General features: G+C 46.6%; 1 protein-coding gene across 3 annotated transcripts in view; it reads right to left on the bottom strand.

Annotated features, from left to right (window-relative positions):
* Positions 1 to 22700, bottom strand: part of LOC142922632 (cyclin-dependent kinase 8-like) — a 59181-nt gene that overhangs the window by 33478 nt on the left and 3003 nt on the right. Inside the window, exon 1 of one of the 3 annotated variants that reach the window (XM_076063453.1) lies at positions 13127 to 14870. The exons of 1 other annotated variant lie outside the window; for it this stretch is intronic. In XM_076063453.1, the coding sequence (XP_075919568.1) occupies positions 13127 to 14309 (1183 nt within the window). In that variant the 5' untranslated portion in view covers positions 14310 to 14870. Of the gene's footprint in view, positions 1 to 1446; positions 3994 to 13126; positions 14871 to 22700 lie in introns of those variants that run through there. One more of the 3 variants, XM_076063456.1, reaches the window with a different exon arrangement.

The raw sequence follows: 22700 nt of genomic DNA, 5'->3' as shown, positions 1-22700 counted from the left end.
TGATGTTAGTGATGTTGTGATGATGATGATGTGGTGATGTGATGATGTGATGATGATGTTAGTGATGATGATGTTACCTGCAGGAAAGCCCATGACCCTGAAAATGCGGTCCAGCTGGTCGTGGTGGTACGGGTTGTGGTGGTGATGTGGTGATGTGATGATGATGTTGATGATGATGGTGATGTTAGTGATGATGTTAGTGATGATGCTACCAGCAGGAAAGCCCATGACACTGAATATGCGGTCCAGCTGGTCGTGGTGGTACGGGTTGTGGTGGTGATGTGGTGATGTGATGATGATGTTGATGATGATGGTGATGTTAGTGATGATGTTAGTGATGATGCTACCAGCAGGAAAGCCCATGACACTGAATATGCGGTCCAGCTGGTCGTGGTGGTACGGGTTGTGGTGGTGGTGATGTGGTGATGTTGATGATGATGTGATAGTGATGATGTGATGATGTTAGTGATGATGATGATGATGTTAGTGATGATGATGTTACCTGCAGGAAAGCCCATGACACTGAAAATGCGGTCCAGCTGGTCGTGGTGGTACGGGTTGTGATGGTGATGATGTGATGATGATGATGATGTGATGATGATGATGATGATGTGATGATGATGTTACTCCCTGCAGGAAAGCCCATGACACTGAATATGCGGTCTAGCTGGTCGTGGTGGTACGGGTTGTGATGGTTGTGGTGATGTGATGATGATGTTAGTGATGATGATGATGATGTTAGTGATGATGATGTGATGATGATGATGTGATGTTGATGATGTTAGTGATGATGATGTTACTACCTGCAGGAAAGCCCATGACACTGAATATGCGGTCCAGCTGGTCGTGGTGGTACGGGTTGTGGTGATGATGTGATGATGATGTTAGTGATGATGATGTTAGTGATGATGTTGATGATGATGTGGTGATGTTGATGATGTTACCTGCAGGAAAGCCCATGACACTGAATATTCGGTCCAGCTGGTCGTGGTGGTACGGGTTGTGATGGTGGTGGTGATGTGGTGATGTTGATGATGATGTTAGTGATGATGTTAGTGATGATGATGTTACCAGCAGGAAAGCCCATGACACTGAATATGCGGTCCAGCTGGTCGTGGTGGTACGGGTTGTGATGGTGATGATGTGATGATGATGATGATGATGTGATGATGATGATGATGTGATGATGATGATGATGATTATGATGTGATGATGATGTTAGTGATGATGATGTTAGTGATGATGGTACCTGCAGGAAAGCCCATGACACTGAATATGCGGTCCAGCTGGTCGTGGTGGTACGGGTTGTGATGGTGGTGATGATGTGATGATGGTGATGTTGGTGATGATGATGATGTTAGTGATGATAGTGATGATGATGATGTTAGTGATGATGTGATGATGGTGGTGATGATGTGGTGATGATGATGTTAGTGATGATGTTACCAGCAGGAAAGCCCATGACACTGAATATTCGGTCCAGCTGGTCGTGGTGGTAGGGGTTGTGGTGGTGGTGATGATGTGGTGATGGTGATAATGTGATGATGATGTTAGTGATGATGTTAGTGATGATGATGATGTTAGTGATGATGATGGTACCAGCAGGAAAGCCCATGACACTGAATATGCAGTCCAGCTGGTCGTGGTGGTACGGGTTGTGGTGGTGATGATGTTAGTGATGATGGTGATGTTGTGATGATGGTGATGTGATGATGATGATGGTGATGATGATGATGTTAGTGATGATGCTACTACCTGCAGGAAAGCCCATGACACTGAAAATGCGGTCCAGCTGGTCGTGGTGGTACGGGTTGTGGTGGTGGTGATGATGATGTGGTGATGTTGATGATGTTAGTGATGATGATGGTGATGATGTTAGTGATGATGTTAGTGATGATGGTGATGATGTGATGTGATGATGATGTGATGATGTTAGTGATGATGATGTTAGTGATGATGTTAGTGATGATGTTACCTGCAGGAAAACCCATGACACTGAATATGCGGTCCAGCTGGTCGTGGTGGTACGGGTTGTGATGATGATGTTAGTGATGATGTGATGATGTTAGTGATGATGTGATGATGTTAGTGATGATGATGTGATGATGATGTTACCTGCAGGAAAGCCCATGACACTGAATATGCGGTCCAGCTGGTCGTGGTGGTAGGGGTTGTGATGGTGGTGATGATGATGTTAGTGATGATGTGATGTGATGATGATGTTAGTGATGATGCTACTACCTGCAGGAAAGCCCATGATACTGAATATGCGGTCCAGCTGGTCGTGGTGGTACGGGTTGTGGTGGTGATGATGTGGTGATGTTGTTAATGATGATGTTAGTGATGATGTTGTTAGCTGCAGGAAAGCCCATGACACTGAAAATGCGGTCCAGCTGGTCGTGGTGGTACGGGTTGTGATGATGTTGTGATGATGGAGATGATGGTGATGATGATGTTAGTGATGATGTTACCTGCAGGAAAGCCCATGACACTGAATATGCGGTCTAGCTGGTCGTGGTGGTACGGGTTGTGGTGGTGATGTGGTGATGTTGATGATGTTAGTGATGATGATGATGTTAGTGATGATGATGATGATGTTAGTGATGATGATGTTACCTGCAGGAAAGCCCATGACACTGAAAATGCGGTCCAGCTGGTCGTGGTGGTACGGGTTGTGATGGTGGTGATGTGGTGATGATGATGATGATAGTGATGATGATGATGTTAGTGATGGTGATGTTAGTGACGATGTTACCTGCAGGAAAGCCCATGACACTGAATATGCGGTCCAGCTGGTCGTGGTGGTATGGGTTGTGGTGGTGATGATGATGTGATGATGATGTTGATGATGTTAGTGATGATGTTACTACCTGCAGGAAAGCCCATGACACTGAAAATGCGGTCCAGCTGGTCGTGGTGGTACGGGTTGTGATGATGATGTTAGTGATGATGTGATGATGTTAGTGATGATGTGATGATGTTAGTAATGATGATGTGATGATGATGATGTTAGTGATGATGTTACTACCTGCAGGAAAGCCCATGACACTGAATATGCGGTCCAGCTGGTCGTGGTGGTACGGGTTGTGATGATGATGTTAGTGATGATGTGATGATGTTAGTGATGATGTGATGATGTTAGTAATGATGATGTGATGATGATGATGATGTTAGTGATGATGTTACTACCTGCAGGAAAGCCCATGACACTGAATATGCGGTCCAGCTGGTCGTGGTGGTACGGGTTGTGGTGGTGATGGTGATGTGATGATGTTAGTAATGATGATGTTGATGATGATGTGATGATGTGTTAGTGATGATGTTACCTGCAGGAAAGCCCATGACACTGAAAATGCGGTCCAGCTGGTCATGGTGGTACGGGTTGTGGTGGTGGTGATGATGATGTTAGTGATGATGATGTGATGATGATGATGATGTTAGTGATGATGTTACCTGCAGGAAAGCCCATGACACTGAATATGCGGTCCAGCTGGTCGTGGTGGTACGGGTTGTGATGGTGGTGATGTGATGATGTTGATGATGGTGATGTTGGTGATGATGATGATGTTGATGATGACGGTGATGTTGTGATGATGATGATGTTGATGTGATGATGTGATGATGATGATGTGATGATGATGATGTTAGTGATGATGTTACCTGCAGGAAAGCCCATGACACTAAATATGCGGTCCAGCTGGTCGTGGTGGTACGGGTTGTGGTGGTGATGATGATGATGGTGATGATGATGTTGATGATGTTAGTGATGATGTTAGTGATGATGATGATGTTAGTGATGATGTTACCAGCAGGAAAGCCCATGACACTGAATATGCGGTCCAGCTGGTCGTGGTGGTACGGGTTGTGGTGGTGGTGATGTGGTGATGTTAGTGATGTTGATGATGTTAGTGATGATTATGGTGATGATGTTAGTGATGATGTTAGTGATGATGGTGATGATGTGATGTGATGATGTTAGTGATGATGATGTTAGTGATGATGTTAGTGATGATGTTACTACCAGCAGGAAAGCCCATGACACTGAAGATGCGGTCCAGCTGGTCGTGGTGGTACGGGTTGTGGTGGTGATGATGTGGTGATGATGGTGATGTTAGTGATGATGTTAGTGATGATGATGATGTTACTACCTGCAGGAAAGCCCATGACACTGAATATGCGGTCCAGCTGGTCGTGGTGGTACGGGTTGTGATGATGATGTTAGTGATGATGTGATGATGTTAGTGATGATGTGATGTTAGTGATGATGATGTGATGATGTGGTGATGATGTTAGTGATGATGTTACCTGCAGGAAAGCCCATGACACTGAATATGCGGTCCAGCTGGTCGTGGTGGTACGGGTTGTGGTGGTGATGATGTGGTGATGTTGTTAATGATGATGTTAGTGATGATGTTGTTAGCTGCAGGAAAGCCCATGACACTGAAAATGCGGTCCAGCTGGTCGTGGTGGTACGGGTTGTGATGATGTTGTGATGATGGTGATGATGATGTTAGTGATGATGTTACCTGCAGGAAATCCCATGACACTGAATATGCGGTCTAGCTGGTCGTGGTGGTACGGGTTGTGGTGGTGATGTGGTGATGTTGATGATGTTAGTGATGATGATGATGTTAGTGATGATGATGATGATGTTAGTGATGATGATGTTACCTGCAGGAAAGCCCATGACACTGAAAATGCGGTCCAGCTGGTCGTGGTGTTACGGGTTGTGATGATGATGTTAGTGATGATGTGATGATGTTAGTGATGATGTGATGATGTTAGTAATGATGATGTGATGATGATGATGATGATGTTAGTGATGATGTTACTACCTGCAGGAAAGCCCATGACACTGAATATGCGGTCCAGCTGGTCGTGGTGGTACGGGTTGTGGTGGTGATGGTGATGTGATGATGTTAGTAATGATGATGTTGATGATGATGTGATGATGTGTTAGTGATGATGTTACCTGCAGGAAAGCCCATGACACTGAAAATGCGGTCCAGCTGGTCATGGTGGTACGGGTTGTGGTGGTGGTGATGATGATGTTAGTGATGATGATGTGATGATGTTAGTGATGATGTGATGGTGATGATGTTACCTGCAGGAAAGCCCATGACACTGAAAATGCGGTCCAGCTGGTCGTGGTGGTACGGGTTGTGGTGGTGATGATGTGGTGATGTTGATGATGATGTTAGTGATGATGTGATGATGTTAGTGATGATGATGTTACTACCTGCAGGAAAGCCCATGACACTGAATATGCGGTCCAGCTGGTCGTGGTGGTACGGGTTGTGGTGGTGATGATGATGATGTTGATGGTGATGTTAGTGATGATGTGATGATGTTAGTGATGTTGATGATGATGATGTTAGTGATGATGATGTTACTACCTGCAGGAAAGCCCATGACACTGAAAATGCGGTCCAGCTGGTCGTGGTGGTACGGGTTGTGGTGGTGATGATGTGGTGATGATGTTAGTGATGATGATGATGATGTTAGTGATGATGTTACCTGCAGGAAAGCCCATGACACTGAATATGCTGTCCAGCTGGTCGTGGTGGTACGGGTTGTGATGGTGATGATGTGGTGATGATGTTAGTGATGATGATGTTAGTGATGATGTTGATGATGATGTGGTGATGTTGATGATGTTACCTGCAGGAAAGCCCATGACACTGAATATGTGGTCCAGCTGGTCGTGGTGGTACGGGTTGTGATGGTGGTGGTGATGTGGTGATGTTGATGATGATGTTAGTGATGATGTTAGTGATGATGATGTTACCAGCAGGAAAGCCCATGACACTGAATATGCGGTCCAGCTGGTCGTGGTGGTACGGGTTGTGATGGTGATGATGTGATGATGATGATGATGATGTGATGATGATGATGATGTGATGATGATGATGATTATGATGTGATGATGATGTTAGTGATGATGATGTTAGTGATGATGGTACCTGCAGGAAAGCCCATGACACTGAATATGCGGTCCAGCTGGTCGTGGTGGTACGGGTTGTGATGGTGGTGATGATGTGATGATGGTGATGTTGGTGATGATGATGATGTTAGTGATGATAGTGATGATGATGATGTTAGTGATGATGTGATGATGGTGGTGATGATGTGGTGATGATGATGTTAGTGATGATGTTACCAGCAGGAAAGCCCATGACACTGAATATTCGGTCCAGCTGGTCGTGGTGGTAGGGGTTGTGGTGGTGGTGATGATGTGGTGATGGTGATAATGTGATGATGATGTTAGTGATGATGTTAGTGATGATGATGATGTTAGTGATGATGATGGTACCAGCAGGAAAGCCCATGACACTGAATATGCAGTCCAGCTGGTCGTGGTGGTACGGGTTGTGGTGGTGATGATGTTAGTGATGATGGTGATGTTGTGATGATGGTGATGTGATGATGATGATGGTGATGATGATGATGTTAGTGATGATGCTACTACCTGCAGGAAAGCCCATGACACTGAAAATGCGGTCCAGCTGGTCGTGGTGGTACGGGTTGTGGTGGTGGTGATGATGATGTGGTGATGTTGATGATGTTAGTGATGATGATGGTGATGATGTTAGTGATGATGTTAGTGATGATGGTGATGATGTGATGTGATGATGATGTGATGATGTTAGTGATGATGATGTTAGTGATGATGTTAGTGATGATGTTACCTGCAGGAAAACCCATGACACTGAATATGCGGTCCAGCTGGTCGTGGTGGTACGGGTTGTGATGATGATGTTAGTGATGATGTGATGATGTTAGTGATGATGTGATGATGTTAGTGATGATGATGTGATGATGATGTTACCTGCAGGAAAGCCCATGACACTGAATATGCGGTCCAGCTGGTCGTGGTGGTAGGGGTTGTGATGGTGGTGATGATGATGTTAGTGATGATGTGATGTGATGATGATGTTAGTGATGATGCTACTACCTGCAGGAAAGCCCATGATACTGAATATGCGGTCCAGCTGGTCGTGGTGGTACGGGTTGTGGTGGTGATGATGTGGTGATGTTGTTAATGATGATGTTAGTGATGATGTTGTTAGCTGCAGGAAAGCCCATGACACTGAAAATGCGGTCCAGCTGGTCGTGGTGGTACGGGTTGTGATGATGTTGTGATGATGGAGATGATGGTGATGATGATGTTAGTGATGATGTTACCTGCAGGAAAGCCCATGACACTGAATATGCGGTCTAGCTGGTCGTGGTGGTACGGGTTGTGGTGGTGATGTGGTGATGTTGATGATGTTAGTGATGATGATGATGTTAGTGATGATGATGATGATGTTAGTGATGATGATGTTACCTGCAGGAAAGCCCATGACACTGAAAATGCGGTCCAGCTGGTCGTGGTGGTACGGGTTGTGATGGTGGTGATGTGGTGATGATGATGATGATAGTGATGATGATGATGTTAGTGATGGTGATGTTAGTGACGATGTTACCTGCAGGAAAGCCCATGACACTGAATATGCGGTCCAGCTGGTCGTGGTGGTATGGGTTGTGGTGGTGATGATGATGTGATGATGTTGATGATGTTAGTGATGATGTGGCTACCTGCAGGAAAGCCCATGACACTGAAAATGCGGTCCAGCTGGTCGTGGTGGTACGGGTTGTGATGATGATGTTAGTGATGATGTGATGATGTTAGTGATGATGTGATGATGTTAGTAATGATGATGTGATGATGATGATGTTAGTGATGATGTTACTACCTGCAGGAAAGCCCATGACACTGAATATGCGGTCCAGCTGGTCGTGGTGGTACGGGTTGTGATGATGATGTTAGTGATGATGTGATGATGTTAGTGATGATGTGATGATGTTAGTAATGATGATGTGATGATGATGTTAGTGATGATGTTACTACCTGCAGGAAAGCCCATGACACTGAATATGCGGTCCAGCTGGTCGTGGTGGTACGGGTTGTGGTGGTGATGGTGATGTGATGATGTTAGTAATGATGATGTTGATGATGATGTGATGATGTGTTAGTGATGATGTTACCTGCAGGAAAGCCCATGACACTGAAAATGCGGTCCAGCTGGTCATGGTGGTACGGGTTGTGGTGGTGGTGATGATGATGTTAGTGATGATGATGTGATGATGATGATGATGTTAGTGATGATGTTACCTGCAGGAAAGCCCATGACACTGAATATGCGGTCCAGCTGGTCGTGGTGGTACGGGTTGTGATGGTGGTGATGTGATGATGTTGATGATGGTGATGTTGGTGATGATGATGATGTTGATGATGACGGTGATGTTGTGATGATGATGATGTTGATGTGATGATGTGATGATGATGATGTGATGATGATGATGTTAGTGATGATGTTACCTGCAGGAAAGCCCATGACACTAAATATGCGGTCCAGCTGGTCGTGGTGGTACGGGTTGTGGTGGTGATGATGATGATGGTGATGATGATGTTGATGATGTTAGTGATGATGTTAGTGATGATGATGATGTTAGTGATGATGTTACCAGCAGGAAAGCCCATGACACTGAATATGCGGTCCAGCTGGTCGTGGTGGTACGGGTTGTGGTGGTGGTGATGTGGTGATGTTAGTGATGTTGATGATGTTAGTGATGATTATGGTGATGATGTTAGTGATGATGTTAGTGATGATGGTGATGATGTGATGTGATGATGTTAGTGATGATGATGTTAGTGATGATGTTAGTGATGATGTTACTACCAGCAGGAAAGCCCATGACACTGAAGATGCGGTCCAGCTGGTCGTGGTGGTACGGGTTGTGGTGGTGATGATGTGGTGATGATGGTGATGTTAGTGATGATGTTAGTGATGATGATGATGTTACTACCTGCAGGAAAGCCCATGACACTGAATATGCGGTCCAGCTGGTCGTGGTGGTACGGGTTGTGATGATGATGTTAGTGATGATGTGATGATGTTAGTGATGATGTGATGTTAGTGATGATGATGTGATGATGTGGTGATGATGTTAGTGATGATGTTACCTGCAGGAAAGCCCATGACACTGAATATGCGGTCCAGCTGGTCGTGGTGGTAGGGGTTGTGATGGTGGTGATGATGATGTTAGTGATGATGTGATGTGATGATGATGTTAGTGATGATGCTACTACCTGCAGGAAAGCCCATGACACTGAATATGCGGTCCAGCTGGTCGTGGTGGTACGGGTTGTGGTGGTGATGATGTGGTGATGTTGTTAATGATGATGTTAGTGATGATGTTGTTAGCTGCAGGAAAGCCCATGACACTGAAAATGCGGTCCAGCTGGTCGTGGTGGTACGGGTTGTGATGATGTTGTGATGATGGTGATGATGATGTTAGTGATGATGTTACCTGCAGGAAATCCCATGACACTGAATATGCGGTCTAGCTGGTCGTGGTGGTACGGGTTGTGGTGGTGATGTGGTGATGTTGATGATGTTAGTGATGATGATGATGTTAGTGATGATGATGATGATGTTAGTGATGATGATGTTACCTGCAGGAAAGCCCATGACACTGAAAATGCGGTCCAGCTGGTCGTGGTGTTACGGGTTGTGATGATGATGTTAGTGATGATGTGATGATGTTAGTGATGATGTGATGATGTTAGTAATGATGATGTGATGATGATGATGATGTTAGTGATGATGTTACTACCTGCAGGAAAGCCCATGACACTGAATATGCAGTCCAGCTGGTCGTGGTGGTACGGGTTGTGGTGGTGATGGTGATGTGATGATGTTAGTAATGATGATGTTGATGATGATGTGATGATGTGTTAGTGATGATGTTACCTGCAGGAAAGCCCATGACACTGAAAATGCGGTCCAGCTGGTCATGGTGGTACGGGTTGTGGTGGTGGTGATGATGATGTTAGTGATGATGATGTGATGATGTTAGTGATGATGTGATGGTGATGATGTTACCTGCAGGAAAGCCCATGACACTGAAAATGCGGTCCAGCTGGTCGTGGTGGTACGGGTTGTGGTGGTGATGATGTGGTGATGTTGATGATGATGTTAGTGATGATGTGATGATGTTAGTGATGATGATGTTACTACCTGCAGGAAAGCCCATGACACTGAATATGCGGTCCAGCTGGTCGTGGTGGTACGGGTTGTGGTGGTGATGATGATGATGTTGATGGTGATGTTAGTGATGATGTGATGATGTTAGTGATGTTGATGATGATGATGTTAGTGATGATGATGTTACTACCTGCAGGAAAGCCCATGACACTGAAAATGCGGTCCAGCTGGTCGTGGTGGTACGGGTTGTGGTGGTGATGATGTGGTGATGATGTTAGTGATGATGATGATGATGTTAGTGATGATGTTACCTGCAGGAAAGCCCATGACACTGAAAATGTGGTCCAGCTGGTCGTGGTGGTACGGGTTGTGATGGTGATGATGTGGTGATGTTGATGATGATGTGATGATGATGATGATGATGTTAGTGATGATGATGTTACCTGCAGGAAAGCCCATGACACTGAATATGCTGTCCAGCTGGTCGTGGTGGTACGGGTTGTGGTGGTGGTGATGTGAAGATGTTAGTGATGATGGTGATGGTGTTAGTGATGATGTGTTGATGGTGATGATGATGATGATGTTAGTGATGATGTTACCTGCAGGAAAGCCCATGACACTGAATATGCGGTCCAGCTGGTCGTGGTGGTACGGGTTGTGATGGTGGTGGTGATGTGATGTTAGTGATGATGATGTGATGATGTTAGTGATGATGATGATGGTGATGATGTTAATGATGATGTGATGTTAGTGATGATGATGTTACCTGCAGGAAAGCCCATGACACTGAAAATGCGGTCCAGCTGGTCGTGGTGGTACGGGTTGTGATGATGATGATGTGATGATGATGATGGTGTTAGTGATGATGTGATGATGTGATGATGGTGATGTTGGTGATGATGTGATGATGATGATGATGGTACCAGCAGGAAAGCCCATGACACTGAAAATGCGGTCCAGCTGGTCGTGGTGGTACGGGTTGTGATGGTGATGTTAGTGATGTTGATGGTGATGTGATGATGGTGATGATGGTGATGATGTGATGATGATGTTACCTGCAGGAAAGCCCATGACACTGAATATGCGGTCCAGCTGGTCGTGGTGGTACGGGTTGTGGTGGTGATGATGTGGTGGTGATGATGTGGTGATGATGATGTGATGGTGTTAGTGATGATGTTACTACCAGCAGGAAAGCCCATGACACTGAATATGCGGTCCAGCTGGTCGTGGTGGTACGGGTTGTGATGGTGGTGGTGATGTGATGATGATGATGATGTTACTACCAGCAGGAAAGCCCATGACACTGAAAATGCGGTCCAGCTGGTCGTGGTGGTACGGGTTGTGGTGGTGGTGATGATGTGATGTTGATGTTAGTGATGATGTTGATGGTGATGATGTTGTTAGTAATGATGATGTTACCTGCAGGAAAGCCCATGACACTGAATATTCGGTCCAGCTGGTCGTGGTGGTACGGGTTGTGGTGGTGGTGATGTGGTGATGATGTTGATGATGTTAGTGATGTTGTGATGATGTGATGTTGATGATGGTACCAGCAGGAAAGCCCATGACACTGAATATGCGGTCCAGCTGGTCGTGGTGGTACGGGTTGTGGTGGTGGTGATGTGGTGATGATGTTGATGATGTTAGTGATGTTGTGATGATGTGATGTTGATGATGGTACCAGCAGGAAAGCCCATGACACTGAATATGCGGTCCAGCTGGTCGTGGTGGTACGGGTTGTGGTGGTGATGTGATGATGATGATGTGATGATGTTAGTGATGATGATGATGTTACCTGCAGGAAAGCCCATGACACTGAATATGCGGTCCAGCTGGTCGTGGTGGTACGGGTTGTAATGATGATGATGTTAGTGATGATGATGATGTTACCAGCAGGAAAGCCCATGACACTGAATATTCGGTCCAGCTGGTCGTGGTGGTACGGGTTGTGATGGTGGTGGTGATGTGATGATGATGTTAGTGATGATGATGATGTTAGTGATGATGTTACCTGCAGGAAAGCCCATGACACTGAATATTCGGTCCAGCTGGTCGTGGTGGTACGGGTTGTGGTGGTGGTGATGATGTGATGTTGATGATGATGTGATGATGTTAGTGATGATGTTACTACCTGCAGGAAAGCCCATGACACTGAATATGCGGTCCAGCTGGTCGTGGTGGTACGGGTTGTGATGGTGGTGGTGATGTGATGATGATGTTAGTGATGATGATGATGTTAGTGATGATGTTACCTGCAGGAAAGCCCATGACACTGAATATTCGGTCCAGCTGGTCGTGGTGGTACGGGTTGTGGTGGTGGTGATGATGTGATGTTGATGATGATGTGATGATGTTAGTGATGATGTTACTACCTGCAGGAAAGCTCATGACACTGAATATTCGGTCCAGCTGGTCGTGGTGGTACGGGTTGTGGTGGTGGTGATGATGTGATGTTGATGATGATGTGATGATGTTGATGATGATGATGTTAGTGATGATGATGCTACTACCAGCAGGAAAGCCCATGACACTGAATATGCGGTCCAGCTGGTCGTGGTGGTACGGGTTGTGGTGGTGATGTGATGATGTTGATGATGATGATGTTAGTGATGATGTGGCTACCAGCAGGAAAGCCCATGACACTGAATATGCGGTCCAGCTGGTCGTGGTGGTACGGGTTGTGGTGGTGATGTGGTGATGATGGTGATGTTAGTGATGATGATGGTACCAGCAGGAAAGCCCATGACACTGAATATGCGGTCCAGCTGGTCGTGGTGGTACGGGTTGTGGTGGTGATGTGGTGATGATGGTGATGTTAGTGATGATGATGGTACCAGCAGGAAAGCCCATGACACTGAATATGCGGTCCAGCTGGTCGTGGTGGTACGGGTTGTGGTGGTGGTGATGATGTGATGATAGTGATGATGATGATGGTGTGATGATGATGTTAGTGATGATGTTACCAGCAGGAAAGCCCATGACACTGAATATTCGGTCCAGCTGGTCGTGGTGGTACGGGTTGTGATGGTGGTGGTGATGTGATGATGTTAGTGATGATGTTAGTGATGATGTGATGATGATGATGTTACTACCAGCAGGAAATCCCATGACACTGAATATTCGGTCCAGCTGGTCGTGGTGGTACGGGTTGTGATGGTGGTGGTGATGTGATGATGTTAGTGATGATGTTAGTGATGATGTGATGATGATGATGTTACTACCAGCAGGAAAGCCCATGACACTGAATATTCGGTCCAGCTGGTCGTGGTGGTACGGGTTGTGATGGTGGTGGTGATGTGATGATGTTAGTGATGATGTTAGTGATGATGTGATGATGATGATGTTACTACCAGCAGGAAATCCCATGACACTGAATATTCGGTCCAGCTGGTCGTGGTGGTACGGGTTGTGATGGTGGTGGTGATGTGATGATGTTAGTGATGATGTTAGTGATGATGTGATGATGATGATGTTACTACCAGCAGGAAATCCCATGACACTGAATATTCGGTCCAGCTGGTCGTGGTGGTACGGGTTGTGGTGGTGGTGGTGATGTGATGATGTTAGTGATGATGTTAGTGATGATGTGATGATGATGATGTTACTACCAGCAGGAAATCCCATGACACTGAATATTCGGTCCAGCTGGTCGTGGTGGTACGGGTTGTGATGGTGGTGGTGATGTGATGATGTTAGTGATGATGTTAGTGATGATGTGATGATGATGATGTTACTACCAGCAGGAAATCCCATGACACTGAATATTCGGTCCAGCTGGTCGTGGTGGTACGGGTTGTGATGGTGGTGGTGATGTGATGATGTTAGTGATGATGTTAGTGATGATGTGATGATGATGATGTTACTACCAGCAGGAAATCCCATGACACTGAATATTCGGTCCAGCTGGTCGTGGTGGTACGGGTTGTGATGGTGGTGGTGATGTGATGATGTTAGTGATGATGTTAGTGATGATGTGATGATGATGATGATGTTACTACCAGCAGGAAAGCCCATGACACTGAATATTCGGTCCAGCTGGTCGTGGTGGTACGGGTTGTGGTGGTGATGATGATGTGGTGATGTTGATGATGTTAGTGATGATGTTACCAGCAGGAAAGCCCATGACACTGAATATGCGGTCCAGCTGGTCGTGGTGGTACGGGTTGTGGTGGTGATGGTGATGTGGTGATGGTGATGATGTGATGATGATGTTAGTGATGATGTGGTGATGATGGTGATGTTAGTGATGATGATGGTACCAGCAGGAAAGCCCATGACACTGAATATGCGGTCCAGCTGGTCGTGGTGGTACGGGTTGTGGTGGTGGTGATGTGGTGATGTTGTGATGATGTTAGTGATGATGTGATGATGATGATGTTACTACCAGCAGGAAAGCCCATGACACTGAATATTCGGTCCAGCTGGTCGTGGTGGTACGGGTTGTGGTGGTGATGATGATGTGGTGATGTTGATGATGTTAGTGATGATGTTACCAGCAGGAAAGCCCATGACACTGAATATGCGGTCCAGCTGGTCGTGGTGGTACGGGTTGTGGTGGTGATGGTGATGTGGTGATGGTGATGATGTGATGATGATGTTAGTGATGATGTGGTGATGATGGTGATGTTAGTGATGATGATGGTACCAGCAGGAAAGCCCATGACACTGAATATGCGGTCCAGCTGGTCGTGGTGGTACGGGTTGTGATGATGGTGATGATGTTAGTGATGATGATGTTAGTGATGATGATGTTACCAGCAGGAAAGCCCATGACACTGAATATGCGGTCCAGCTGGTCGTGGTGGTACGGGTTGTGATGATGGTGATGATGTTAGTGATGATGATGTTAGTGATGATGTTAGTGATGATGATGTTAGTGATGATGATGTTACCAGCAGGAAATCCCATGACACTGAATATGCGGTCCAGCTGGTCGTGGTGGTACGGGTTGTGATGGTGGTGATGATGTGATGTTAGTGATGATGTTGATGATGATGTTAGTGATGATGATGTTACTACCAGCAGGAAAGCCCATGACACTGAAAATGCGGTCCAGCTGGTCGTGGTGGTACGGGTTGTGGTGGTGATGATGTGATGTTAGTGATGATGATGATGTTAGTGATGATGTTAGTGATGATGATGATGATGTTAGTGATGATGTTACTACCAGCAGGAAAGCCCATGACACTGAATATGCGGTCCAGCTGGTCGTGGTGGTACGGGTTGTGATGGTGGTGATGATGTGATGTTAGTGATGATGTTGATGATGATGATGATGTTAGTGATGATGATGTGGCTACCAGCAGGAAAGCCCATGACACTGAAAATGCGGTCCAGCTGGTCGTGGTGGTACGGGTTGTGGTGGTGATGGTGATGATGATGTTAGTGATGATGTTAGTGATGATGATGTGATGATGATGATGTGGCTACCAGCAGGAAAGCCCATGACACTGAAAATGCGGTCCAGCTGGTCGTGGTGGTACGGGTTGTGGTGGTGGTGATGTGGTGATGGTGATGTTAGTGATGATGATGATGTTACCAGCAGGAAAGCCCATGACACTGAATATGCGGTCCAGCTGGTCGTGGTGGTACGGGTTGTGGTGGTGATGATGTTAGTGATGATGTGATGATGGTGATGTGATGATGATGTGATGATGTTAGTGATGATGATGTTACTACCAGCAGGAAAGCCCATGACACTGAATATGCGGTCCAGCTGGTCGTGGTGGTACGGGTTGTAGTGGTGATGATGTTAGTGATGATGTGATGATGTTAGTGATGATGATGATGATGTTAGTGATGATGATGTTACCTGCAGGAAAGCCCATGACACTGAATATTCGGTCCAGCTGGTCGTGGTGGTACGGGTTGTGGTGATGATGTTAGTGATGATGATGTTAGTGATGATGATGTTAGTGATGATGATGATGATGTTACTACCAGCAGGAAAGCCCATGACACTGAATATGCGGTCCAGCTGGTCGTGGTGGTACGGGTTGTGGTGGTGATGGTGATGATGATGTTAGTGATGATGTTAGTGATGATGATGTGATGATGATGATGTGGCTACCAGCAGGAAAGCCCATGACACTGAAAATGCGGTCCAGCTGGTCGTGGTGGTACGGGTTGTGGTGGTGGTGATGTGGTGATGGTGATGTTAGTGATGATGATGATGTTACCAGCAGGAAAGCCCATGACACTGAATATGCGGTCCAGCTGGTCGTGGTGGTACGGGTTGTGGTGGTGATGCTACTACCTGCAGGAAAGCCCATGACACTGAAGATGCGGTCCAGCTGGTCGTGGTGGTACGGGTTGTGGTGGTGATGATGTGGTGATGATGGTGATGTTAGTGATGATGTTAGTGATGATGATGATGTTACTACCTGCAGGAAAGCCCATGACACTGAAGATGCGGTCCAGCTGGTCGTGGTGGTACGGGTTGTGGTGGTGATGATGTGATGATGATGTTAGTGATGATGTTAGTGATGATGATGTTACCTGCAGGAAAGCCCATGACACTGAATATTCGGTCCAGCTGGTCGTGGTGGTACGGGTTGTGGTGGTGATGGTGATGTGATGTTAGTGATGATGTGATGATGTTAGTGATGATGTTACCTGCAGGAAAGCCCATGACACTGAAGATGCGGTCCAGCTGGTCGTGGTGGTACGGGTTGTGGTGGTGATGATGTGGTGATGATGGTGATGTTAGTGATGATGTTAGTGATGATGATGATGTTACTACCTGCAGGAAAGCCCATGACACTGAAGATGCGGTCCAGCTGGTCGTGGTGGTACGGGTTGTGGTGGTGATGATGTGATGATGATGTTAGTGATGATGTTAGTGATGATGATGTTACCTGCAGGAAAGCCCATGACACTGAATATTCGGTCCAGCTGGTCGTGGTGGTACGGGTTGTGGTGGTGATGGTGATGTGATGTTAGTGATGATGTGATGATGTTAGTGATGATGTTACCTGCAGGAAAGCCCATGACACTGAAGATGCGGTCCAGCTGGTCGTGGTGGTACGGGTTGTGGTGGTGATGATGTGGTGATGATGGTGATGTTAGTGATGATGTTAGTGATGATGATGATGTTACTACCTGCAGGAAAGCCCATGACACTGAAGATGCGGTCCAGCTGGTCGTGGTGGTACGGGTTGTGGTGGTGATGATGTGATGATGATGTTAGTGATGATGTTAGTGATGATGATGTTACCTGCAGGAAAGCCCATGACACTGAATATTCGGTCCAGCTGGTCGTGGTGGTACGGGTTGTGGTGGTGATGGTGATGTGATGTTAGTGATGATGTGATGATGTTAGTGATGATGTTACCTGCAGGAAAGCCCATGACACTGAAGATGCGGTCCAGCTGGTCGTGGTGGTACGGGTTGTGGTGGTGGTGATGTGGTGATGTTAGTGATGATGCTACTACCTGCAGGAAATCCCATGACACTGAAGATGCGGTCCAGCTGGTCGTGGTGGTACGGGTTGTGATGATGTTAGTGATGATGTTAGTGATGATGCTACTACCTGCAGGAAATCCCATGACACTGAAGATGCGGTCCAGCTGGTCGTGGTGGTACGGGTTGTGGTGGTGATGGTGTTAGTGATGATGATGTTACTACCAGCAGGAAATCCCATGACACTGAAGATGCGGTCCAGCTGGTCGTGGTGGTACGGGTTGTGGTGGTGATGGTGATGTGATGTTAGTGATGATGTGATGATGTTAGTGATGATGTTACCTGCAGGAAAGCCCATGACACTGAAGATGCGGTCCAGCTGGTCGTGGTGGTACGGGTTGTGGTGGTGGTGATGTGGTGATGTTAGTGATGATGCTACTACCTGCAGGAAATCCCATGACACTGAAGATGCGGTCCAGCTGGTCGTGGTGGTACGGGTTGTGATGATGTTAGTGATGATGTTAGTGATGATGCTATTACCTGCAGGAAATCCCATGACACTGAAGATGCGGTCCAGCTGGTCGTGGTGGTACGGGTTGTGATGGTGGTGATGATGATGTGATGATGATGATGTTACTACCTGCAGGAAATCCCATGACACTGAAGATGCGGTCCAGCTGGTCGTGGTGGTACGGGTTGTGATGATGTTAGTGATGATGTTAGTGATGATGCTACTACCTGCAGGAAATCCCATGACACTGAAGATGCGGTCCAGCTGGTCGTGGTGGTACGGGTTGTGATGGTGGTGATGTGGTGATGTTGATGATGATGTTAATGATGATGATGATGTTAGTGATGATGTGATGATGATGATGATGATGTTAGTGATGATGATGTTACTACCTGCAGGAAATCCCATGACACTGAATATTCGGTCCAGCTGGTCGTGGTGGTACGGGTTGTGATGGTGGTGATGTGGTGATGTTGATGATGATGTTAATGATGATGATGATGTTAGTGATGATGTGATGATGATGATGATGTTAGTGATGATGATGTTACTACCTGCAGGAAATCCCATGACACTGAATATTCGGTCCAGCTGGTCGTGGTGGTACGGGTTGTGATGGTGGTGATGTGGTGATGTTGATGATGATGTTAATGATGATGATGATGTTAGTGATGATGTGATGATGATGATGATGATGATGTTAGTGATGATGATGTTAGTGATGATGTTACTACCTGCAGGAAATTCCATGACACTGAAGATGCGGTCCAGCTGGTCGTGGTGGTACGGGTTGTGATGGTGGTGATGTGGTGATGTTGATGATGATGTTAATGATGATGATGATGTTAGTGATGATGTGATGATGATGATGATGATGTTAGTGATGATGATGTTAGTGATGATGTTACTACCTGCAGGAAACCCCATGACACTGAATATTCGGTCCAGCTGGTCGTGGTGGTACGGGTTGTGGTGGTGATGATGTGATGATGATGTTAGTGATGATGATGCTACTACCTGCAGGGAATCCCATGACACTGAATATTCGGTCCAGCTGGTCGTGGTGGTACGGGTTGTGGTGGTGATGATGTGATGATGTTAGTGATGATGATGCTACTACCTGCAGGAAAGCCCATGACACTGAAGATGCGGTCCAGCTGGTCGTGGTGGTACGGGTTGTGGTGGTGATGATGTGATGATGATGTTAGTGATGATGATGCTACTACCTGCAGGAAAGCCCATGACACTGAATATTCGGTCCAGCTGGTCGTGGTGGTACGGGTTGTGGTGGTGATGATGTGATGATGATGTTAGTGATGATGATGCTACTACCTGCAGGAAAGCCCATGACACTGAATATTCGGTCCAGCTGGTCGTGGTGGTACGGGTTGTGGTGGTGATGATGTGATGATGATGTTAGTGATGATGTGGCTACCTGCAGGAAAGCCCATGACACTGAAGATGCGGTCCAGCTGGTCGTGGTGGTACGGGTTGTGGTGGTGATGTGGTGATGATGTTAGTGATGATGTTACCAGCAGGAAATCCCATGACACTGAATATTCGGTCCAGCTGGTCGTGGTGGTACGGGTTGTGGTGGTGGTGATGTGGTGATGTTGTGATGATGTTAGTGATGATGTTAGTGATGATGATGTTACCTGCAGGAAATCCCATGACACTGAAGATGCGGTCCAGCTGGTCGTGGTGGTACGGGTTGTGATGTTGATGCTACTACCTGCAGGAAAGCCCATGACACTGAAGATGCGGTCCAGCTGGTCGTGGTGGTACGGGTTGTGGTGGTGATGTGGTGATGTTAGTGATGATGTTACTACCTGCAGGAAAGCCCATGACACTGAATATTCGGTCCAGCTGGTCGTGGTGGTACGGGTTGTGGTGGTGATGTGGTGATGTTAGTGATGATGTTACTACCTGCAGGAAAGCCCATGACACTGAATATTCGGTCCAGCTGGTCGTGGTGGTACGGGTTGTGGTGGTGGTGATGTGGTGATGTTGATGTTAGTGATGATGATGATGTTAGTGATGATGTTACTACCTGCAGGAAATCCCATGACACTGAATATTCGGTCCAGCTGGTCGTGGTGGTACGGGTTGTGGTGGTGGTGATGTGGTGATGTTGATGTTAGTGATGATGATGATGTTAGTGATGATGATGTTACTACCTGCAGGAAAGCCCATGACACTGAAGATGCGGTCCAGCTGGTCGTGGTGGTACGGGTTGTGGTGGTGATGATGTGATGTGGTGATGTTGATGTGATGATGATGATGTTACTACCTGCAGGAAATCCCATGACACTGAAGATGCGGTCCAGCTGGTCGTGGTGGTACGGGTTGTGGTGGTGATGATGTGGTGATGTGATGATGTGATGATGATGATGTTACCTGCAGGAAAGCCCATGACACTGAATATTCGGTCTAGCTGGTCGTGGTGGTACGGGTTGTGATGTTGATGATGTGGTGATGATGATGATGGTGTTAGTGATGATGATGTTACCAGCAGGAAAGCCCATGACACTGAATATGCGGTCCAGCTGGTCGTGGTGGTACGGGTTGTGGTGGTGATGATGTGATGTTAGTGATGATGTGATGATGATGATGTTAGTGATGATGTGATGATGTTAGTGATGATGTTACCAGCAGGAAAGCCCATGACACTGAATATTCGGTCCAGCTGGTCGTGGTGGTACGGGTTGTGGTGGTGATGTTAGTGATGATGATGGTGATGTTAGTGATGATGTGGCTACCAGCAGGAAATCCCATGACACTGAAGATGCGGTCCAGCTGTTCGTGGTGGTACGGGTTGTGGTGGTGGTGATGATGTTAGTGATGATGCTACTACCAGCAGGAAATCCCATGACACTGAAGATGCGGTCCAGCTGGTCGTGGTGGTACGGGTTGTGGTGGTGATGATGTGATGATGTTAGTGATGATGTTACTACCTGCAGGAAACCCCATGACACTGAAGATGTGGTCCAGCTGGTCGTGGTGGTACGGGTTGTGGTGGTGATGATGTGATGATGATGTTAGTGATGATGATGTTACTACCTGCAGGAAATCCCATGACACTGAATATTCGGTCCAGCTGGTCGTGGTGGTACGGGTTGTGGTGGTGATGATGTTAGTGATGATGTTACTACCTGCAGGAAACCCCATGACACTGAATATTCGGTCCAGCTGGTCGTGGTGGTACGGGTTGTGGTGGTGGTGATGTTAGTGATGATGTGATGATGTGATGATGATGATGATGTTAGTGATGATGATGATGTTAGTGATGATGTTACCAGCAGGAAACCCCATGACACTGAATATTCGGTCCAGCTGGTCGTGGTGGTACGGGTTGTGGTGGTGGTGATGTGGTGATGTTGATGATGTTGTTAGTGATGATGATGTTAGTGATGATGTGATGATGTTAGTGATGATGATGATGATGTGATGATGTTAGTGATGATGTTACCAGCAGGAAAGCCCATGACACTGAAGATGCGGTCCAGCTGGTCGTGGTGGTACGGGTTGTGGTGGTGATGTTAGTGATGATGGTGATGTTAGTGATGATGATGTTACCTGCAGGAAAGCCCATGACACTGAAGATGCGGTCCAGCTGGTCGTGGTGGTACGGGTTGTGGTGGTGGTGATGTGGTGATGATGTTAGTGATGATGGTGATGTTAGTGATGATGATGTTACCTGCAGGAAAGCCCATGACACTGAATATTCGGTCCAGCTGGTCGTGGTGGTACGGGTTGTGGTGGTGATGATGATGATGTTAGTGATGATGATGTTACTACCTGCAGGAAAGCCCATGACACTGAATATTCGGTCCAGCTGGTCGTGGTGGTACGGGTTGTGGTGGTGGTGGTGATGATGTTAGTGATGATGTTACTACCTGCAGGAAATCCCATGACACTGAATATTCGGTCCAGCTGGTCGTGGTGGTACGGGTTGTGGTGGTGGTGGTGATGATGTTAGTGATGATGTTACTACCAGCAGGAAATCCCATGACACTGAAGATGCGGTCCAGCTGGTCGTGGTGGTACGGGTTGTGGTGGTGATGTTGGTGATGTTAGTAATGATGATGTTAGTGATGATGTTAGTGATGATGTTAGTGATGATGATGATGATGATGTTAGTGATGGTGATGTTACCTGCAGGAAAGCCCATGACACTGAAGATGCGGTCCAGCTGGTCGTGGTGGTACGGGTTGTGGTGGTGATGTGGTGATGATGATGTTAGTGATGATGATGATGTTAGTGATGATGTTACTACCTGCAGGAAACCCCATGACACTGAAGATGCGGTCCAGCTGGTCGTGGTGGTACGGGTTGTGGTGGTGATGATGTGGTGATGATGATGTGATGATGTTAGTGATGATGTTACTACCAGCAGGGAATCCCATGACACTGAATATTCGGTCCAGCTGGTCGTGGTGGTACGGGTTGTGGTGGTGGTGATGATGATGTTAGTGATGATGATGATGTTAGTGATGATGATGATGATGTTAGTGATGATGATGTTACTACCTGCAGGGAATCCCATGACACTGAAGATGCGGTCCAGCTGGTCGTGGTGGTACGGGTTGTGATGGTGATGATGTGATGATGATGATGATGTTAGTGATGATGTTACTACCTGCAGGAAATCCCATGACACTGAATATTCGGTCCAGCTGGTCGTGGTGGTACGGGTTGTGATGATGATGATGTTAGTGATGATGTTAGTGATGATGTTAGTGATGATGTGATGT

Source organism: Petromyzon marinus, unplaced genomic scaffold (genome assembly GCF_048934315.1).
Source record: "Petromyzon marinus isolate PM22_M1 ecotype Great Lakes invasive population unplaced genomic scaffold, UKy_Petmar_22M1.pri1.0 PM_Scaffold_125, whole genome shotgun sequence".
NCBI classification, from domain to species: domain Eukaryota; kingdom Metazoa; phylum Chordata; class Hyperoartia; order Petromyzontiformes; family Petromyzontidae; genus Petromyzon; species Petromyzon marinus.
Note: the sequence above shows the minus strand (reverse complement) of the source record. Positions and strands in the feature narration are given on the sequence as shown.